The sequence below is a fragment of the Mobula hypostoma genome, chromosome X2, assembly GCF_963921235.1.
Source record: "Mobula hypostoma chromosome X2, sMobHyp1.1, whole genome shotgun sequence".
NCBI classification, from domain to species: Eukaryota; Metazoa; Chordata; class Chondrichthyes; order Myliobatiformes; family Myliobatidae; genus Mobula; species Mobula hypostoma.
This window is the reverse complement of record NC_086129.1, coordinates 25,052,680-25,075,182: the sequence shown is the minus strand read 5'-3', so window position 1 is coordinate 25,075,182 and position 22,503 is coordinate 25,052,680. Positions and strand designations below refer to the sequence as shown.

The following is a 22,503-nucleotide window of genomic DNA, read 5'->3' as shown; positions in this document are numbered from 1 at the left end:
GTATGTCTGAGTGCAGTTATCAGTACCGATTAGGAATGGGAAAGTTTTAGAAGGATTTGGGCCAAATGCTGACAAATGGGACCAGCTTAGGCGGGCATCTTGGTTGTCATGCATGACTTGAGTCAAAGGGCTTGTTTCTACAACTTGCATGCTGACATGCAGTCTCTGCATTTTCAATGAAGCTGTAGTGTGGTCAAAATTAAGTCTACTGCGCATCTTGATGACAGATTCAGGAAGCAGCTATTCAGCCAATGGGGGGAGCAGATGAGAAGGACCCTTGTGGTCACAATCAGATTTGCCTCTTCTTGAAAGCAATCCCAAGTATTGCACTTCTGCCGTTTCATAGCACAGGGTCCTCTTCCCACATGTGGGAGATAAGGCCCTCAATATGCGTCTAATATTCCACTCTGCCAAGTTTTGGAACTTCACCAGGGATACTGTTTCTTTAGAGGCCTTGCTAGTTTTCAGCTGATGTGTGGCCTTAGTGGTCTGGGGCATACACTCTACCAAAAGAACTTGGTTTGTATATTTTAATAGCTGGTTGTCATTATATTAACAATCTGCTTCTGTGGAATTCAGCTGATGAAGCAGCTTAACAAGCAAAAATAGAACATTTTAAGCAATGAAGTTTTTCTTCAAAAAATATTTTGAATACAAGATGGGGGATTATGAAATGAAAGAAGAGCCTCAATAGAAAGGACATAGTAGATTTAAAAATAAATAAATAAGTATATATATATATATGGAATAAAATCCAATGTGCTTCCCCCATTGGCTGAATAGCTGCTTCCTGAATCACACTGGAATAGCCACTAGATAGGGAATAGGGAAACATGACAATGGGGCAAAGACAGGAGAAGGTGTTGCTGCATTTGTCAAATCCAAGACCACGAATGGAAATTAAAGTAAAAATAAAGGTCTTTCAAAGAATCCTGAAATTTAAGGAGAATACTCAAGGAATAGGAAACAGTAAGCATAAAGCAACACACACAAAATACAGGAAGAACTCAGCAGGTCAGGCAGCATCTATGGAAATGAACATTTCTGGCCTAGACCATTCAGAATATAAGGTGTTGCTTCTCCACCCTGAAGATGGCCTCTTCTTGGCACAACAGAAGCCCATGGACCGACATGTCCGAATGGGAATGGGAATTAAAATGTTTGACCACCAGGAAGTTCCGCTTTTGGCGGATGGAGCAAAGGCACCTGACGAAGCTGTCTCCCAGTTTACGATGGATCTCACTAATGGAGAGGAGGCCACATCGGGAGCACCAGACACAATAGGTGACCCCAGGAGATTCGCAGGTGAAGTGTTGCCTCACCTGGAAGGACTGTTTGGGGCCCTGAATGGAGGTGAGGGAGGAGGTGTATGGGCAGGAGTAGTATTTAAGTAGCTTGCAGGGATAAGTGCCAGGAGGGAGTTTAGTGGGGAGGGATAAATGGACAAAAGAATTGCGGAGAGGGTGTCCTTGTGGAAAATGGAGGTAAAGATATGTTTAATGGTAGGATCCCTTTGGAGATGGTGGAATTTGTGGAGGATGATGTGTTGGATACAGAGGCTGATGGGGTGGTAGGTAAGGACAAGAGGAACACTATCACTGTTAAGGTAGCAGAAAGATGGGGGTAGCAGAAAGATGGGGTGAGCGCAGATGTTCAGGAAATGGAGGAGATGTGGGTGAGGGCAGTATCAATAGTGGAGGGAAACCCCATTCCAATGCAGTCGTCAATGTAGCGGAGGAAGAGTTGGGGAGCATTGGGGGAAAGATTGGAACATAGACTGTTCTATGTAGCCAACAAAAGGCATTGCTGGGGCCCATGGTGTGCCCATGGCTACCCCTTGGGTTTGGAGAAAGTGGAAGGAGCCAAAGGAAAAATTGTTGAGAATGAGGACCAGCTCTGCCAGATGGAGGAGGGTGGTGGAGGGGAATTGGCTGGTTCTTTTGTGAAGACAGAAATAGCTTTGAGGCCTTCTTGATGGAGTAGGGAGCATCCATGATGAGTTGATGAGGTCAGTGGAAGTGTTGGCGACAGTCTTCTGATGGTCCAGGGTGGGGCCTTCTTGAAGGAAGTATGAGGAAGTATTTGAGAGTTGCTGCTTGGCCTCAGCAAAGTAGAGGTCAGTGTGCCACTCTACAACAACACCCCCTTCGTCTGTGGGTTTGATGACAAGGTTGGGACCAGTGCAGAAAGAGTGGAGGGCAGTGCAATCAGAGGGGGTAAGGGTTGAGGAGGAGAGAGAAGTACTGAAGTTGAGATGGTTGATATCTCGTTGGCAATTTGAGATGAAAAGATCCAGAGCAGGCAAAGAACCGGAGCGCAGTGTGCAAGAAGAGGAGTGTTGAGAGTGGGAGAAAGGGTCATCAGTGCGGGGTGTGGAGTTCTTGCCAAAGAAGTGGACTCGGAGATAGAGGCGATGGAAGAAGAGCTCGATGTCGTGGCAGGCGCGGAACTCACTGAGGTGCATGTGAAGGGGGACAAAGGTAAGGTGCTTGCTAAGAACAGAATGTGCTGCCTCAGAGAGGGGAAGGTCGGAGGGAATGGTGAGGACACAGCAAGGATTAGAGCTGGCATCAGATGTGGGAAGAGAGTTGGTGGTATTAGAGGAGAGAGGAATGTTGAGGTGAATTGGGAAAGTGGGGTGGGAGGAAAATGAAGGCTCTGAGGACACAAGAGGTGACAGTAGGGCCTTGCAGAGTGGTGGGGGGGGGGGAGTGGAGCCTGGAGATCCAGCGACAGCAAGAAAAGTCTCAACTTGGAGATGCTGGTGGTCGAAGTCTAGGTTGGAGCCAGAGCTAGAGGCCACACAATTAGCAGTCTGAAGGCATCCAGGGTCGTAGGAACCTGCATTGGTGGTGGTGGAATCCAAGTTCTGAATCCGCTCAGGGTTGTTGGAACTGGTGTTAGCGATAACAGCATCACTGGTCCAGAGACGTCCAGAGCCATCAGGTCCAGGAATGCAGTCGGTGAGGTCAGTGATCTGAAGCTGTCAGATGGGATCGAGATCTGAGCAGGAGGCAGCAGGGATTGCGGTCAGGAAGCATCCAGGGCTGTCAGGATCTGTGGTCTGGAAACAGGTGATCTTCTGATCCTTACTGGAAGCGAGGAAGGCAAAGAACCGACAGTTGAAGGCGTGGATCCAGTGGAGGACGAAATGTTGGAGAGGTCCGTGACAGGCAGAGGAGAGAGGGGCCAGGAGCTGTGGCAGGGACTGAGACGGGGCAGAAAGGGTGGCGTGTAAAATGTGGAGGAAGAAGCAGTGGCAGAAGCAGTCAATTGTACGTGAATACCTGGGATCCTTGGTGAGTCCAGGATGAGAGACCTGAAAACTGAGCTGGAAGTCATGTGGAACAAGATGGCGGCAAAAACAAGCTCCCAAAGAGGATACGTGGCTGTGGTAGCAGGTCTGAGTGAGCACATAGTCAAAGAGTTGGAGGGCAGCAGAGATCACTGAGAAGGAGCAGTGAGACAGGGTTTCTCTGAACTCCCATCTAGGAGAAGATTTAAACTTCTTCAGGGTAGGCATCTCTCAAAGAGACTTTGCATTGGAGCAGCAAATTATAAACACAAGAGATTCTGCAGATGCTGGAAATTCAAAGCAAACACACACAAAATGCTGGAAGGACTCAGCAGATCAGGCAGCATCTATGAAGGAGAATAAATAATAAGAGAGAAAAGGAGGAGGGGACCCAGGGGAAGGGATCGGCAGGTGAGAAGAGGTAAAAGACCAGAGGAAGAGGCAAGTAAAACAGTTTATCAGAAGGAGAAATCGATATTCGTGCCTTCAGGTTGGAGGCTACTCAGGCAGATATAAGGTGTCGCAACTCCACCCTGAAGATGGCCTCATCTTGGCACATGTCGGAATGGGAATGGGAACTGGAATGAAAATATTTGGCCACCGGGAAGTTCCGCTTTTGGAGAATGGAGTGGAGGTGCTCGACGAAGCAGCCCCCCAATTTACGACGGCTCTCACCAATGCAGAGGAGGCCGCATTGGGAGCACTGGACACAATAGACGATCCCAGCAGATGCACAGGTAAGGTTCTGACTCACCTTAAAGGACTGCCTGGGGCCCTGAGGTGAGGGAGGAGGTGCACTTATGGGTGTAGCGCTTTGGCCGCTTGCAGGGATAAGTGCTGGGAGGGAGATTAGTGGAGAGGGATGAATTGACAAGGGGATTGCGGAGGGAGTGATCCCTGCAGAAAGCGGAGAGGGGGAAGTAAAGGTATGTTTAATGGTAGGGTCCCTTTGGAGATGGCAGAAGTTGCAGAGGATGATGTGTTGGATGTGGAGGCTGATGGGCCGGTAGGTAAGGACCAGAGGGACCCTATCCCTGTTAATGTGGTGGGAGAATGTGGGTGAGCACAGATGTTTGTGAAATGGAGGAGATGCAGGCGAGGGCAGCATCAATAGTAGAGGGAGGGAAACGCCATTCTCTAAAGAAGGAGGACATCTCTAATGTCCCAGAAGAGAAAGCCGAATCCTGGGAACAGATGCAGAGGAGGCGACGAAACTGAGGAAAAAGAATGGGATTTTTTTACAGGAGACAGGGTGGGAATCGGTATAGTTGAGATAACCATGGGAATCATAATTCCAAAGTAAAGGCAGAGAAAAAGTACAATGCAATTCAATTGAGTTTAAGGTCGGATACTGGGAGATAAATAGCAATAAAGGAAGTCAGGAACTGGAAAAGGAACATCTGATCAAGGAGATACAAACAAGAGACCACAGATGCTGGAAACTGGTGCAAGAAGCAAGATGTGGGAGGAACTCAGCTTATTAGGCAGCATCTGTGGGGAATATCCCTCCACAGGTATTGCCTGATCCACTGAGCTCCTCCAGCATCTTGTTTGCTTCTCCAGATTGCAGCATCTGCGGTCTCTAGGCCCTCCTTTTCTGTGACAAAGCAGTTGGCAGGTTTGAAAAGGGTGTACCATGCCAGACCTGAGGGGCTCTGGGCTTCACTGAGCCACATCTGACAGTAATAAGCCAAAAATGAATGAAAATGGACCATTACATTAAGGGCAATACAATTATTGACAAAAAAAAATTACATTCACACAGGGGAAGAATAACCAAAGTGGTCGAAAGCAAATAACAGCTGAAGTCAGCAGCCCAACAACTGGTCTCACATGGTCATGTCTGGCCAATGAAACTAACATTGGGTTTACCATTTCCTTCCTGGAGATGGCAGCATTGGACTGCAACATCAGCTGGTCCACGTCCGACCATGTGCCACACAGGATTAGTCACACCCCACAGACGCAAGGGAGTTACAGAAATTTTCCAGAAAAGGTTCTCAGAAACATTTCAGTTTGCAAAAAGTATAAAAGTCCTTAATGATTATTAATAGAGAAAATAATTAGGAAGTCAGAAAGAAAACCTAAGACTTTTAATAGAGCCACTGGCTACATTATAAAATATTTCTAGGATTACTATATCACAGACACTATGCCTTGCAAAATATTAAAAATTACTGGGGCATTTTGAATACAAAATCCTTCACAATATCCGTAGGCTTCTGGATTCTGAGTCTGTTGTGTGATTTCAATACTGTACATCCTCTATTTTAAGAGCAAATTGATTTAATTGGTGTAATCACACAGCATTGTGTTTAATGGTATAAACCACTGGCACTGAGGTAATTACAGTTAGTGTCAGATTACTGTCATTATTAAGTTTCCAAAGTGAGAAGTAAGTATGCAGCAACATTATACTAGACAGAACTCTGAGCCAAATAATTTTCTTTTACAGTGAGGCCCAGCAAGATCCATGCAAACACCCAGCTTTCCTTCTGCTGTACCCTGCTGGGTAGCATGTTCATTAAGACAAGTACAAATGAGGGGAAGGTGCTTTCAATTCATTTTTCCATCCAAATGTAGAATTCTAAAGTTCTGCTCTGTGACCTCTTCAATGTCATGAACTGGGTTACAGCCACTCAACGAGTTTTACCTAAGACCTCCAAAGCTAATGCATAGGGAGAGCTTTTACTTAAATCAGGTAGGGACGAGGTTTCACTTTGTTTGCATTGGAGAAAAGACAGTTCATCATAAACTGGGCAACAGAATTTGTTGAGCAATTTGACAAAAGCATTCTTTGGTGGGGAAAGGAGTGGGGAGAAGGGTAAGGGATTTGGGGGACAGGAGGATGGGAGTGTGAAAGGGGCTCGTAAGTTTGGGTATACATCCACTTGATACAAATGAATACCTAAATAGGTGAAAGAATTGAATCACCAATAATCCATATGAACCTTTGTGAAAAATCGGTCCATTCCATGCTAACTACAACACAACACTGTGAAAAAGCGAAAAGGAATCACCAATGCGAACCAACAATTAAAGTTTTACTGATCTTCACCAAAAATTGGTGAAGAGGTGGGGGGGGGGAACAAAACAAAGTAGAATAGGAAAATATTATCACTGCATAATTTTCAGCCTGAAATACTGAAGGGAGACATGAATATTTAAGGTATTACAGTCTTTCAAATCCCTAATTTTCTGCAAAATTCTGAATAAGAACATAGCAAGCAATATTCAAAACTGAAGGAAGAACATAGAAGCCAAGGAATTACAGCATAGTGAGTTTAAGGTCAGACGCTAGAAGAGTAAGGTTGATAGGTTCTTGATTAGTCGGGGCATCAAAGGTTATGGGGAGAAGGTAAGAGAGTGGCGCTGAGAGGAATAATACATCAGCCATGACAGAATGGCGAAACAGACTTGATGGGCCGACTGGCCCAATTCTGCTCCCATGTGTAATGGTCTTATGATTCAATCCAGTAACGTGAACAGAGGACGTGGGCAGTTGTAACGGGAGAAGCTGATTAAAGAGTTGGCCATGCCTGACCTGAGAGAGACGTTGAGGTGATGGACATGGAGCAATTCTGTCAGGCATGCCTGCCCACCTGACTTCCAGTGGTTCTAATGTGAATCAACATCTGAACACCCATCTGCATTATCATATGGGTCCAAAGAAAATGTCTTGCCAGTTGAAGAAGCTCTCTCCAGTGCCCTGGCCAATACTTATCCCTGAAAGAACAGCACTAAAATACATCAACAGGTCATTACCAAAATTGCACTGGTGTAGGATCTTGTTGTGTGCATTAGCTATATACCACAAGTCTGATTATAGCCATAATTGGTTGAAAAGTACTCCAAGTTGCTGAATAAGTACAAGAGTTGGGTAGAGTATGGGTGAGGGGGACTTGATGTGGTCAGAGGAAACAGGAGGAGTTAGGGAGGAAGGGTGTGGATGAACAAGCAGAAATGAGAGAAGGCATGGCAAGTTGTTTCTGGCCAAGATTTGGGAGCTACATTGGGAGATGCTGGAGATGGACAGTAGGGGCTGCTGAGGGAATAAGGGTAGAAGAGGGAAACAGCTTGATTTGGTGGGAAAGTGACTGAGAAGTGGTAAGGGAGCTGGAGAACAGGAGGGTGGGAGGGACAGAAGGGTTGGAGGAGATAAAGAATGGAGGATGGGGAATGAGCCAGTTCGGTGCGATGAAGTACAACTGCAGTAAGTATCAAGGAGCAATACTGGAGGGTCACCATCCCTTCAATACTCATCCCAATTTTGACATTTACCAGCTTTAGTATCAGTCTAGTTGAGGCAGATAGATTACTTGGACAGGTATGTGGATAAGAAAGATTTGAGGATTATGGACCAGATGTGGGCCAATAGGACCAGCTTAGAAAGGACAACTCACACAAAATACTGGAGGACCTCAACAAGTCAGACTGCATCTATGGAGAGGAATAAACAGTTGATGTTTCGGGCCAAAACACATCAGGTCCAAAATGGTGACTATTTATTTCCGTTGATATATTCTACCTGACCTGCTGAGTTCCTCCAGCATTTTGTGTGTGGTGCTCAAGATTTCCAGCATCTGCAGAATCTCTTATGTTTGCAGTTTTGATGGGAATCTTGGTTGGCATGGATCAATTGGGCTGAAGGACTTGTTTCCTTTTTTTATGACACTATGTGTGTCCCCCCCCCCTTCTGTCCCTGCCCCCAGATATACTCCTCAAAAAAAAAGACATGGGTAAAGTCCATATCGAGAAGACAAAGGCCATCGACTATGGACACTGTCAGCATGCGATGAGCCTCAGGTTGGGATTATTATACAATCACTGTCTGCAGTGGTCAATTTGACATCTGAGGCTACTAATGTCCTGAGTGCAAGTTTCAGAAATGCCTGAGGCTTCGACAACCCAAGTATCCAGAACATTTGGAACAAAGTTTTTTTTTTGCTTAAAAGATATCTGAAAGCATTTCCTCTTTAGTCCTTTGCTACACCAGCCGTTTTCAGTGCAGTGTGTGGGTAGAAGCTAACCACAGTGCTCAGTTTAATCTGCCTGTAAAGTGTCCCTTTGTTTCTGCCTCCCTTCTACCTCCCTAAGTCTATCTGTTCCACTTCACCATAATGCTACGGCTAAAAGCACACATAATGGATGAATTCTTCAGAGGAGATAGGACCTGCTGTGTCTCTGACTCTCTGCATGGGGAACAGCTGAACTGTTGCAGGTCCTTACACAAGGCTTGCTTTGTCTGTCGCTCTCCTGTTAACCCCAGGCGGTGTTGGAAGGATGCCCGAAGCCAGGTTGGCAGAAGCACGTTCAATAAGCTTTCTGTCAAAACTGTTCACAATCTGCTGCAGGCAGAGTGGCTTTTAACTCCTTCTGTCGTTATGAGTGCATGGTTGTGCTGCAGCCTCAGCTGAGGGAGTGTGACTGATGATAAGCACCATCACGAATACAAACCAGGGCAACAACACTCTGTGGACCTCGATATGTTGATGCTTAGAATCTTGCCCGTACGGGCCCGAGGAAGATTCTAAAAATGGATTGGGACCAAAGTGCAAGGAAATTATTTCACTGGACATGATAACTTTAGTCTTCACATTCCAGTGAGGTGTGGATGCTGCCGGGTCGACCGTATGTACAATTCTGGGGAACAGTCTGTGATTTCCCACCATAGTAACAGGACCAGACTCTTCGGTATGCTCTGTCATCCCATCAGAACACAGCTGAGGAAATAGAAACAGGAGTCATTCATACAGCCCTGGAAGCCCTCCATATAATTCAGTGAGATTGCTGTCATCACTTTCTTTTTCCCAGATCCTCCAATTCCCTCCATAAATCTATTGGTATCAACAGCCCAGGCAGAAAGTTCCAAAGATATACAACTTCCGTATAAAATAATTCTTTCTCATCTGTCCTAAATGCTTGCTCCCTTATCCTGACACTAAACCCCTAGTTTATCAGCGCGAGGAATCCCATTTCTCCCCCTCAAGAAAGCTACAACTCCACGTACGCATGTGTGCTCCATCCCTTTATATCCTTAGCTAAAAAAATCCACTAATCTCACTTTCAAAGCCGCAACACACACCTGATGGAGAGTATTCCAGATTTCCATTACTCATTTAATGAATAAAATGCTCCCAATTTTATCATAGACTGGCACAGCACCAGAATGGGTCCTTCAGCCCATCTCATCCTTACCCACTGAAATGCCTCTATGCTAATCCCATTTTGCTGCATTTGGCTCATATCCCTCTACTCCTTTCCTATCCATGTACCTGTCTAAATACTTTTCAAATGCTCTGATTATATTCACCTCTACCACCTGCCATATGCCCACCACTTTGTATGAAAAATGCCCCTCAAATCTCTTCAAATAATTTCACTCTCACCTTACAACTGTGTCTTCGAGTTTTAGATTCTCCCAGCCTTAGGAAAAAGAAGGCCATCTATCCTATATGTACCACTCATAATTTTATAAACCTCCATAAAGTCACCTCTCAGTCCCCCTGTAATCCAGTGAAAACAATTTCCATCTATCCAATTTCTCCTTGTAACTGTAGTCTCAAATTCAGGTAAAATCCTGGTGAATCTCTTCTGCACTCTTTCTAGTATGACCACATAATAATAATAATAGATAGATAGATACTTAGCAGCCATTTCAAACACACATAACATACAGAAAGCAGTAAGTGAAAAACACCAGAAATACACTGAATTAGAAGAGGAAATTGAAAGACTATGGAACATGAACATGCTATACATTGTCCCAATAGTAATATCTACAACTGCACTACACAATAGCATTAAGCAATTAGGGCTACCCAGCAATATCTATGTAAATCTCCAGAAAGCCACAATACTAAGCACCACTAGAATAGTCTGAAATGTCCTAGCAATTGAGAAATGAGTGTGCTTGCCTATGTCCGTTCCTCAGGTTTTACCAGCTTGAACTAAGAAGAAATACTTTTAAAATAATGATAAATGAAAAAATTATCACTACAAAAGAAAAGGTTAATCAATGGAAGAGCATGACCCTCCATGGAAGACATCCCCACGATCTGAGCAGATTCGATGTCGACAAGGAAGCGTTGAACACCTGCCTCAGAGTTGGAGACCTCTTCCCAGATACAGAGGGTTCCTTGGGGCAATACAGGACCAGGTGGTTAACACAAAAAAAAAATCAAAGATACATAATAAAAGACCAACAAATTCAAGATGATAAATGCAGAAAAAACTGAGAGAAACCAGAAACAATCCAACACGATCCTGCAGCAGTTTAACTCAATCTGATTACTTACACAGGCAGGATCAAGAGCAAACATTATTCACCAAAATCTTGTTTTAAAATACAAACTCATAAAAGACACCATACCTTACTATAAATACAAACCTGATCCAGTTTTAGAGTCGGAGTCCTACAAATTATATTACAACCGATCCATTGTACAGCTAAGGCAATCCATAATAACCGTCTGGATATAATATTACAGGACAAACAAGCAAGAAAACTTACTTAATAGATATAGCCATTCCAAACACACATAACATGCAGAAATCAATAAGTGAAAAACACCAGAAATATGCAGAATTAAAAGAGGAAATTGGAAGACTAGGAAACATGAAATACCTGGTTCCAATAGTAATATCTACAACTGGAATCATCACTACACAATAGCATTAAACAATTAGGCCTACACAGTAATATCTATGTAAATCTCCAGAAAGCCACAATTCTAAACACCACTAGAATAGTCCGAAAGGTCCTAGCAATTGAGAAATGAGTGTGCTTGGCTAAGCCTGTACCTCAGGTTTTACCATCTTGTGCTAAGAAAAAATAAAAATACAACAATAATAATAATAAATATAATTAAAAACTTGGAGTATTGTGTGCAGTTCTGATAACACCACACTGCACAATATTCCATGTTTGGCTGAACCAAAATCTTGTACAACTGCAACATAATGTCCAAACTGTTATATCAATACCCTGCCTAACTCTAACCAAATCAAACATTTCATTTTTATCTGACTCAAGCTGCTAACAAGGACCTTTGACACTTTGAAGGGCAAGTTTCCAGTTCAGGCCAAATGCAGTCTCCCACTGATAAAGCATAGAGACGGTACATGTCTCTGTCTCTGAATATCGAGTTACACATGTGGTTGATCTGCGGCTTTATGCTGTAGACCCCCTGTGTGTTTGCTGCTCAGTCCCATGTTACATATGTCAATCCCTGGCTTCAGCTGAGCTGCTCAGGTCACTTCATCCACCCATTTCTCCCACCTACACTTGCAAATGTTATTTAGATCCCATTATTCCTTCCCCTCTGTCAGAGACAAACATTGCCCATTTCCAATACACCTTGGCTAAATCTGCAGAAATCAGCCGCAATATTAGAAGTGGAGATAAGAGCTCCTGTTAAAGGTCACACTCCTCCCGTGTTTACCTGGAACATAAAGTATCTGCATGATTACATGCAAAAAGCATTGAGATTCATGAGTAACTTACACAATGCATTGCACATCATGCATATTGGAATACTGCCTCACTGCAGCCTCAAATAAGACAGACATGGTGTGGTGTTGCTTCAATGTACATTTTACCTGCAGAATAATTTCTGCAGACCATCAGATCTCTCCTGCACTCTTCTTTATGAGAGAATTTGTTTTCTAAGCTCCCTGTTACTTTGGGATATGCTTTCCACATTTATCAATGTATGTAGATACTCAGACTTTGAATGAACAAGCAGCTGTATTTGCCTTATGCAGGCTGGAAAACTCAGTCAAAGCATTTTTAAAATGCAGCAAACAGAAAAGGTTCAAAATGGTAATCTCAAAGGCTTTGGTTCATAAACTGTAGCAAAATTTTGGTTGGAGGTCACTGCCTGAGTGGAACAAAAATACGTCACCCACGTGTGAGGTTGAGTTCAAGATATGAGACATGGTCAGTGGTGTTCAGTATGATTGGGACCTAGAAAATGGAGGTTGGTTGGGAATGGGGGTGGCTTGGAAATAGTCAAAGATCATGGGGATAAACAAATCATTGTGCAAATCAGGGATGGGGTTGGGGATAGGATAGGAAGTTGGTGTCACTATTGTGAGTTAATTATGGGTCTGGGGACAGGGATCCTGTACCAATCCACTGACTGAGTTAATTACACGGGGTTAGTGGGCTGACAGGATGTAAATAAGGGCCTTTCCTTGTTGGAGTCTTAATTGGTACTGTTCTGTGAAAACACGGTCATCCTTGGAGTGACTGTCGATGATCATTCCCATGACAAAAAGGATTAACTTCTTCAGCAACACAACAGAAGAGCTTTGCACAGGAAATGATGTCATTTTGATGTCAAAACCCTGTGTGATTCACATGGAAGTGCCCAGAGGGATTTGAAATAACCTAGAAATGGTTATTGTTGAATTTTTCCATTAATTTTCAAACAATTAGCACTGAAATAAACAGTGGCACACAATCAAATTTCTGGATATTATACCTTATACCCTTCTATTCTAAACTGTATTATAAAATGTTTCCTTCTGAAACACAGATCTGTGGAAACTCGAAAAGTTAGAATGGTTTTTCTCACAGCACAGAAAGTCAACAGAACATGAAGTAGAAGTGTTGACAACTATAAATTGTTTTCAAAGAGTAAATTAATTTTTTTTCCAATGGGAGAAGGGCCAGTGAGAACTTAAAGTTTAGTCAATTGGAAAAGAACTTGAGAGATGTGGGTGGGGTCGGGTTGATGAGGGAAATGTTTTTAATGTAGCAAGAAATAACGTACCGAGTCCAAAAGATGCAGACTCAATAAGAATTTTCATAAGAGATTTGGATATGATATTTAAAAAGGAAAGAATTGCAGAATTAGGGGAAAGAAGTTTAATTTAACCAGTTGGAAACTGGGAGTATTATATATGGCCACACCATCCTCCGTGCCTGATATTTCAACACGCATTCTGTCATGATGACAGAAGATGAAGATTAGCCGTAAATTCCCAGGAACACTTCACCCACTGTTACTAAGGAAACACTGTAAAATTAAACCAAGCTTGTAAATTTTAATTAATATTATACTTCTCTTAAGAACAGCAGATGAGGAATTTTCCCTGCTCAGTATACACTTGGTGCATCCCTAATTATCACATTAAACAGTATTTCTGATATATTAATCTTACACGGCCAAAGGTCTAGAAGAGACAGGGAGTTTATCAATCGGAGAAAGGGGAGCAGAGGACCATATAATAATCCCACTAAAATCCCTGGATTTCATTGTAAACCAAGTTATCTGTAGCTGTGTTACTCAATAAGCTCAGCATTATAACCTTGTTACTTTCAGGGTCAATCAACTGGAATTCTTTAAAACAAGGGTTTAAATTCTTTAATTGGTGAAATCAAAATGTAAAGGGAAGGTTCTCAACCAGAGTGTGTATCTGTGTACAGAATGAGCTGACCTCAACTGGGTCAGTGGGAATTTATTCCATCAGATTACCTAACTTGGAGGCCTGAAGCAAGGATTTGTAACCCCTGAACTCCCAGACCTCATTATTCTATTGTCAGTCTGTTCTTCCCCAAGGATGACACAGGCTCATTAAATTATGGAAATAAAACAATGTGCTTTATCGATCTGTCCTCATCCATGCATACATTTCAGAGCTCTTACCAGTTGTTGACCTGTAAGAGTGTGAGGTTCGTTTGACCAGCAATCTGTCTCTTCTCGTCCTCTGTCGGGTAAGGATGCTGAAGGGAAAAACAACAATGCTGTTAGAACAGCTGCACCAGTTTATGGGCCCAGCAGTTGCCAGTTCTCACAGTAAAACGCATCATAGAGAAGGTACAGCTGCCCCATTCTGCACTGGTGGTGGGGGGGGGGCATTACTCAGACTGGCTCCGGCTTACACTCCTAAATCCCTGAAGGGGTTGAGGACTCTTTAAACTTTGCAAGTAAAGCAACAAATTTGTTATCAGATAAGCACATCTTGAGATCTGATCTCTCTAATCAGTGGAGCGAGGACACTAATGCAGTTTGAATTCAGCACTCTTAGATAACCAAGTGGGAGAGAAAGAGAGATGGGAGAAAGAGGAAAGGAAAGAAAAGCTACAGTACAGATTGTTACACAGTGATGTATGTACACCAAAGTTACCAACATGATAAAGAAAGACTTGCTCTGTGAGTTGTAAATCATAAAGAATAACTGGGTGGTGGCTTAACTCATTATTAATTTCATGGAAAGGGTATTATGCTTTGTAACTCCAAGACATTGAACTAATTAAAAGAATAACATGGAGCCAGGATAACTCGTGTACATTCATTTCATGTTTACGCTCAACGTGGTGTGCATATGACATGATGGCGTAATGACGTATGCCCTTCACATACTTTTACATATAACCCCCATGCATTGTGTAAACAACAAAGAATCCTTAATCAAACAATATATTTAAAATACGATTCAAATTTTACTGAAATATTAAATACACAATGTTCCTCCCTGCTTATCAACAAAACTCCAACTCAATACAGAATGCAACTCAACTCAAATATGTAACGCATTGCTCTCTGGTCAGCTATATATCTATCAAAACATACACAGTATACTATGCAACACAACTTCTACATACATATCCACAGCATAACAAATTTTAAATTGTCCCATTCAGGCATAAATATTTAAGATTTAATCGCTATGGTGGATATCTTACTCCTGGGGATAATGTCCTTCCTTACTCGGCGGGGGGGTGCTGGGGATGAGGAGGGAAGGGTTCATTCTGCTTGGGACTTGTGGCTGTGAAACAATCTCAGGTTCTGGTGAGTCCTCTGTGGTGGTTGTAGGAGTTGACTCTAGGACTGTAGGAAGTGGTTCTGACAGCTCGAGACACCTTTCTTCTGTACATGTTGGCATCCTGAACAGTGCATGGCAAGCTTCACCGGATAACGTGCATCATAATTTGTGAGTACAGTGTCTGTCATCACTATTTTCTTAAACCTTTGGAAAGCCACCTCACACTGCTTTGTCCATTGCCATTTCTTCCCGATCTGTAGTAATCAGTTCAAGGGGTGGAGCACAGTAGCCAGGTTTGGCAGAATCCTGTTGTGGTAATTGACAAATCCTAAAATGGACCATAACTGTGACATGTCCTTTGGTCTTTGGGGCATCACCACTGCTTGAATCTTCTCAGCACATTTGTGTAATCCTCGTGCGTCGATGGTGTGACTACAGTAAGTGACACTTGGCTAAAAGAATTCACACCTGTTACGTTGTGCTCTAAGCCCATAACCTTCCAATCTTTTTAACACTGTCTTGAGATTTTGGAGATGTTCCTTGTCATCTGTTTCTTTATGGTGAGAAACATTTTGGACTCTTCTTCCACCTCCATCTGTAGGTAGGCCTCAGCTAAGTCCACTTTGCTGAAGTGTTTCCCTCCAGAAAGGTTTGCATGTCGCAAAGGTAATACTACAGTTGTTATGGGGGACTTCAACATGCAGGTAGACTGGAGGAATCAGGTTGGTACTGGACCCCAAGAAAGGGAGTTTGTGGAGTCCCTCCGAGATGGATTCTTAGAACAACTTGTACTGGAGCCTACCAGAGAGAATGCAATTCTAGATTTAGTGTTGTGCAATGAACCGGATTTGATCAGGGACCTCGAGGTAAAGGAGCCATTAGGAGATAGTGACCATAATATGATAAGTTTTAATCTACAATTTGAGAGGGAGAAGGGAAACTCGGAAGTGTCAGTATTACAGTTGAACAAAGGGAACTACGGTGCTATGAGGGAGGAGCTGGCCAAAGTTCAATGGAACAATACCCTAGCAGGGATGACAGTGGAACAGCAATGGCAAGTGTTTATGGGAATAATGCGGAAGGTGCAGGATCAGTTCGTTCCAGAGAGGAAGAAAGATCCTAAGGGGAGTAAGGGGAGGCTGTGGCTGACAAAGGAAGTAATGGACAGTATAAAAATAAAAGAGAAGAAGTATAACATAGCAAAGACGAATGGGAAGCCGGAGGATTGGGAAACTTTTAGCAGCAACAGAAGGTAACTAAAAAGGCAATACGCAGAGAAAAAAATGAGGTACGAAGGTAAACTAGCCAAGAATATAAAGGAGGATAGTAAAAGCTTCTTTAGGTATGTGAAAAGGAAAAAAATAGTTAAGACTAAAATTGGGCCCTCGAAGACGGAAGCGGGTGACTTTATTATGGGGAACAAGGAAATGGCAGGCGAGTTGAACAGGTACTTTGGATCTGTCTTCACTAGGGAAGACACAAACTATCTCCCAGATGTAATAGTGGCCAAAGGACCTAGGGCAATGAATGAATTGAAGGAAATTTATATTAGGCAGGAAATGGTGTTGGATAGACTGTTGGGTCTGAAGGCTGATAAGTACCCGGGACCTGATGGTCTGCATCCCAGGGTACTTAAGGAGGTGGCTTTAGAAATCGTGGACACATTGGTAATCATTTTCCAATGTTCTATAGATTCAGGATCAGTTCCTGTGGATTGGAGGGTGGCTAATGTTGTCCCTCTCTTCAAGAAGGGAGGAAGAGAGAAAACAGGGAATTATAGACCGGTTAGCCTGACATCGGTGGTGGGAAAGATGCTGTAGTCAATTATAAAAGATGAAATTACGACACATCTGGATAGCAGTAACAGGATCGGTCCGAGTCAGCATGGATTTACAAAGGGGAAATCGTGCTTGACTAATCTTCTGGAATTTTTTGAGGATGTAACTATGAAAATGGACAAGGGAGAGCCAGTGGATGTAGTGTACCTGGACTTTCAGAAAGCCTTTGATAAAGTCCACATAGGAGATTAGTGGGCAAAATTAGGGCACATGGTATTGGGGGCAGAGTACTGACATGGATTGAAAATTGGCTGGCTGACAGAAAACAAAGAGTAGCGATTAACGGGTCCCTTTCGGAATGGCAGGCAGTGACCAGTGGGGTACCGCAGGGTTCAGTGCTGGGACCGCAGCTGTTTACAATATATATTAATGATTTAGATGAGGGAATTAAAAGTAACATTAGCAAATTTGCTGATGACACAAAGCTGGGTGGCAGTGTGAAATGTGAGGAGGATGTTATGAGAATGCAGGGTGACTTGGACAGGCTGGGTGAGTGGGCAGATGCATGGCAGATACAGTTTAATGTAGATAAATGTGAGGTTATCCACTTTGGTGGTAAGAACGGAAAGGCAGATTATTATCTAAATAGAGTCAAGTTAGGAAAAGGGGAAGCACAACGAGATCTAGGTGTTCTTGTACATCAGTCACTGAAAGCAAGCATGCAAGTACAGCAGGCAGTGAAGAAAGCTAATGGCATGCTGGCCTTCATAACAAGGGGAATTGAGTATAAGAGCAAAGAGGTCCTTCTGCAGCTGTACAGGGCCCTGGTGAGACCACACCTGGAGTACTGTGTGCAGTTTTGGTCTCCAAATTTGAGGAAGGACATTCTTGCTATTGAGGGAGTGCAGCGTAGGTTCACAAGGTTAATTCCCGGGATGGCGGGACTGTCATATGTTGAAAGATTGGAGCGACTGGGCTTGTATACACTGGAATTTAGAAGGCTGAGAGGGGATCTTATTGAAACATATAAGATTATTAAGGGATTGGACACGTTGGAGGCAGGAAGCATGTTCCCGCTGATGGGTGAGTCCAGAAGCAGAGGCCACAGTTTAAAAATAAGGGGTAGGCCATTTAGAACGGAGTTGAGGAAAAATTTTTTCACCCAGAGACTGGTGGATATATGGAATGCTCTGCCCCAGAAGGCTGTGGAGGCCAAGTCTCTGGACGCTTTCAAGAAAGAGATGGATAGAGCTCTTAAAGATAGCAGAATCAAAGGTTATGGGGATAAGGCAGGAACCGGATACTGATTGTGGATGATCAGCCATGATCACAGTGAATGGTGGTGCTGGCTCGAAGGGCCGAATGGCCTACTCCTGCACCTATTGTCTATTGTCTATTGTCAAAGATATCCACTATCCTCAACGGAGGGTACTGATCTATTTTCTGTACTGGGTTCATGGTGACCTTAAAATAACCACAGATCCTGACAGACATTTTCATCTTGGCTACTGGGCCTACTGGCATTGCCCTTGGGCTCCACTTAACCTTGGAGAGAATTCTTTTGGCCTCCACGTAATCTAGCTCACTGGTTACTTTATCACGGATGGTATAAGGAATCAAATGGGCTTTGGAAAACTTGGGTGTGGCATTTTCATTTAACACTATTTTACCCTTGATATGTTTGAGTTTTCCAGAACCATCCTTGAACACTGTTGTGGCATCATCCTGTATCTTTCTTTATTCGCTTTCAGTTGACTCTATTGCAGGGGATGTGGCATGCAAATGGTGGTTGGATCGCCAGTCAAGTTGTAGTTGTTTCAGCCACTCATGACCCCACAATGCTGGTCCTCCTGTTTTTAACCACATACAAGCCCAATGTGGCTTATTGGTTGTTATGAATGTCATTCCCGCAGGAGTTATCTTTCCTCCAGTATAAGTTCTCAGTTGCATATCAGTATCTTTCAAATGCTGTTCAAATACATTTTGTGGAATGACTGAAACAGTTAAACCAATGTCCAATTCCATTTTAATTAATTCGGCATACACTTCTGGTGTAAGCAATATTGCTTGTCTGCTGTTAGATTTCACATTTTAAATCTAAAGGCTAACCAGTCCTGTGTCACTCTTATCATTATCAGATCTTTCATCAACAGCATGTAGATGAAACTGCAACTTGACTTTTAATGTTTTTCTCTTTGCTGTGCAGTCCTTTTATTTTTGTCTGCCCTACATGCTCTTTGTATATGACCTACATGACCTTGCGTCTTCTGCAAGTTTCACCTTTGAGTCTACATTGGTCTGGTGTATGTGAGCCCCTGCCACAACAGTAACACAATTTGCTTGTCCATGCTGCAATTTTGTTCACACTCACTTTCATTCCTGACTGCAACTCAATTGTGCCTCTGTCTACTGTCTCCTACATTACTTTCGTGACATTGGCAAAGCTCATTTCTGCTAGTTTGTTTGGAGCAGTCAAACAAGCATAAATCTGCAGATGCTTGTTTGTGATTGGATTACTACACTGAAAAGTCTCTTCCAGGAATGCCTGCCCTGAAGAAGTTGAAGTCTTTCCTTTGATGGGAGTTCAGTGAAACCCTCTCTCAGTGCTCCCCCTCTGTCATCCCTACTGCTTTCCTCCTTAGGTTGGAGGCTACACAAACGGAATATAAGGGTTTCGGCCCCAAACATTGACTGTACTCTTTTCCTAGATGTTGTCTGGCCTGCTGAATTCCTCCAGCATTTTGTGTTTGTTGCTCAAACTTCTAAGCAAACTGTATGCCTTTCAACTCAATGCACAGAGCAAAATTGGCACTCACTTCTCATTGGTTATTTCATTTGCTTCAAAATACTGCTCAATTCGCTCAGTATACAAAATTCAGTCACCTGTTGTGCAATCTCTCCAATGTAGCCAGCCATTTGTTTTTTTTAAAATTATAATTATTATCACCCAGTACTCACTGTTTATGAACCTATGAATTTCATCCATTTTCTGCCTTTTTAAAAACTTGAACATCTTCTCCTCTTTTATTTAAACTCAAACATCTCACTGTCCTTTAATAGGTAGGTAGTCATCTCGGGTTTGTTTAAAAACTTCCTTGTCGCCACTGCTATGTTTTATAACTATTAAACATTAAGCCAATTAAAAGAAAAACATGGAGCCAGGATAACTCATGCATGTTAGTTTCATTTTTACTTTTACTGAGGCGCACGCATATGATGTGGCGGCATGATGACGTATGCCATTTGCATACTTTTACATATAACCCGCAATGCACTATGTGAAAACAAAGAATGCTTGATCAAACAACATATTTACAATATTATTGAAATATTAAATACATGAAAAAATGGCATCAAGTCTTAATCTCCCCGAGTTTCATAAAGTTTCTATAATTGTATGTTAATCGTTGCATGTTTGCTATGCAGTAATTAAGGGTAAAAAGTACTAGTTTTAACAATATGTGACTACTAACCAACCTCAATAGCCTAGCAAGTAAAGAATTAAAGTTCCTCTACTGTAAAGATGAAGCCACACTCAGGTTGGAGGAACAACACCTTATATTCCGTGTGGGTAGCCTCCAACCTGATGGCATGAACATTGACTTCTCAAACTTCCACTAATGCCCAACCTCCCCCTCGTACCCCATCCGTTATTTATTTATTTATTTATATACACACATTCTTTTTCTCTCTCTCCTTTTTCTCCCTCTGTCCCTCTGACTATACGCCTTGCCCATCCTCTGGGTTTTCCCCCTCCCCCTTTTCTTTCTCCCTAGGCCTCCTGTCCCATGATCCTCTCATATCCCTTTTGCCAATCACCTGTCCAGCTCCTGGCTCCATCCCTCCCCCTCCTGTCTTCTCCTATCATTTTGGATCTCCCCCTCCCCCTCCAACTTTCAAATCTCTTACTCACTCTTCCTTCAGTTAGTCCTGACGAAGGGTCTCGGCCTGAAACGTCGACTGAAACTCTTCCTAGAGATTCTGCCTGGCCTGCTGCGTTCACCAGCCACTTTGATGTGTGTTGCAAAGAATTAAAGTGTTGAGTCTCATTCCTAGTTTGTGAATTGTTGTAGTTTCCTCGAATGTCAAATATGTTATTTTCTTACTTCGCATTCTCCATTTTTCTGCTTCCCTTCATCTAATAGTTCTTGCACTTTATTTCATTTTCTATTCTTCACTTACAACGCATTCCTCAATTCTTGTTCACTTTCCTTCCTCCACTTCTCTATCAATCATCTTTTGAGAAGTTTAACTGTTCCCTTACTTCACCAAGACCCTGGATATTCTTTGGTTTGTGCCATAATTGAGCTATAATTTCAGAAATCAATTTTTCTGTATAAAATGTTAAAGTCCTCCAGCAAAAGCATGTCACATGATGTCTTTTTTTTACAGCAAAATTAAGCCAAAATAACCAGATGATAAGCAATAATTGAGTTCATTTTGTTCATGTACAGATAGTTTGCTATGCTCCTTCATAAAAAATAATTTTATGGATCAATGCACATTTCAGCAACAGAACACCACGCCCTGGTATGAGGAACAAACTGTACGAGATAAGAAACCCTTGAACATGTATTACAGCATAAATTGTTCACGAGGAATATTCATCAAGCTTTTGATGTTAAAATATCAGCGAGACTCAAAGCACTGCTGTTATGTGAAAATATTACAGCAACCAGGCATCAATACGGACAATAATCTGAACTTTACTGTCATCATTGCACTGTTCTACCACCGCCTGATGCTTTTTCAGTCATTGATTTAGTACATCTGTGAAGGAGGCGAGTTAAACCCAATGTGAAATCCCAAATTGCCATTTGAATTCGAACTATTCTTTTGACAGTTTGATGCAGTAAATATTACCCTCTTAAAAGCTGTGCCAAGTATTAATTATTTCTAATCAGCCTTACAATACAGAGATCTTGAAAAGTGCAAGGATTTTCTTTTTGCTCTTTAATTCAATCTTTCGTTGCCAGTTTCTTTGTCCATATTTGAACTGCTACTGAATTCCCCCAGTCCTCTCTTTGCTTTACTTGTTTCACAGTCCTTCAGTTGGATTAGATAAAGAATTGCAAACTTGCTTGTTTTCTTTGCTGAGGCATCAGATGCCCCGTTCCCCTCACTACACATTGCTTTGAAACTTTTCAATTGTTTGTTGTGCAAAACAGGGAAGGAGGAATATAACTGATGTCTTACAACCTCTAATTGGCCGATCAGGTTGTGTGATTTGAGCCCTCCTGTGTTGTAGCTTTCTCTCTAATCACCTTTGAATGACAATGGTCTCCTGAATAGAAGTACACTCACTACCATCTAATTCTTAAATGGACATTGAACCCATAAACACTATCTCACTTTTTTATTATTTCTGTTTTTGCACTGTTTTTAATTTAACTATTCTTATATATATATACACACACATACACACACACATTGTAATTCATTTATTTATTTTTTTCTATATTTATCATGTTTTGCATTGTGCTACTGCTGCTAAGTTAACAAATTTCACAACATATGCTGGCGATATTAAACCTGATTCTGATCTGTTGATCTTAAAAAGACGTGAAGCATCACAATCTCCTCATTAACAATTGAGCAACCAGTAGTACTCTCACTGCAGAGTCAGACTGTGGAGGAAAACAATGTACAGAGCCT

General features: G+C 42.5%; 1 protein-coding gene across 9 annotated transcripts in view; it reads right to left on the bottom strand.

Annotated features, from left to right (window-relative positions):
* pknox2 (pbx/knotted 1 homeobox 2) overlaps positions 1-22,503 on the bottom strand; it is a 533,394-nt gene that overhangs the window by 13,844 nt on the left and 497,047 nt on the right. For all 9 annotated transcript variants that reach the window (XM_063038519.1, XM_063038517.1, XM_063038526.1 and 6 more), the window contains one exon: positions 13,951-14,027. In XM_063038519.1, coding sequence (XP_062894589.1) covers positions 13,951-14,027 — 77 coding nt within the window. The remainder of the gene's footprint in view (positions 1-13,950; positions 14,028-22,503) is intronic.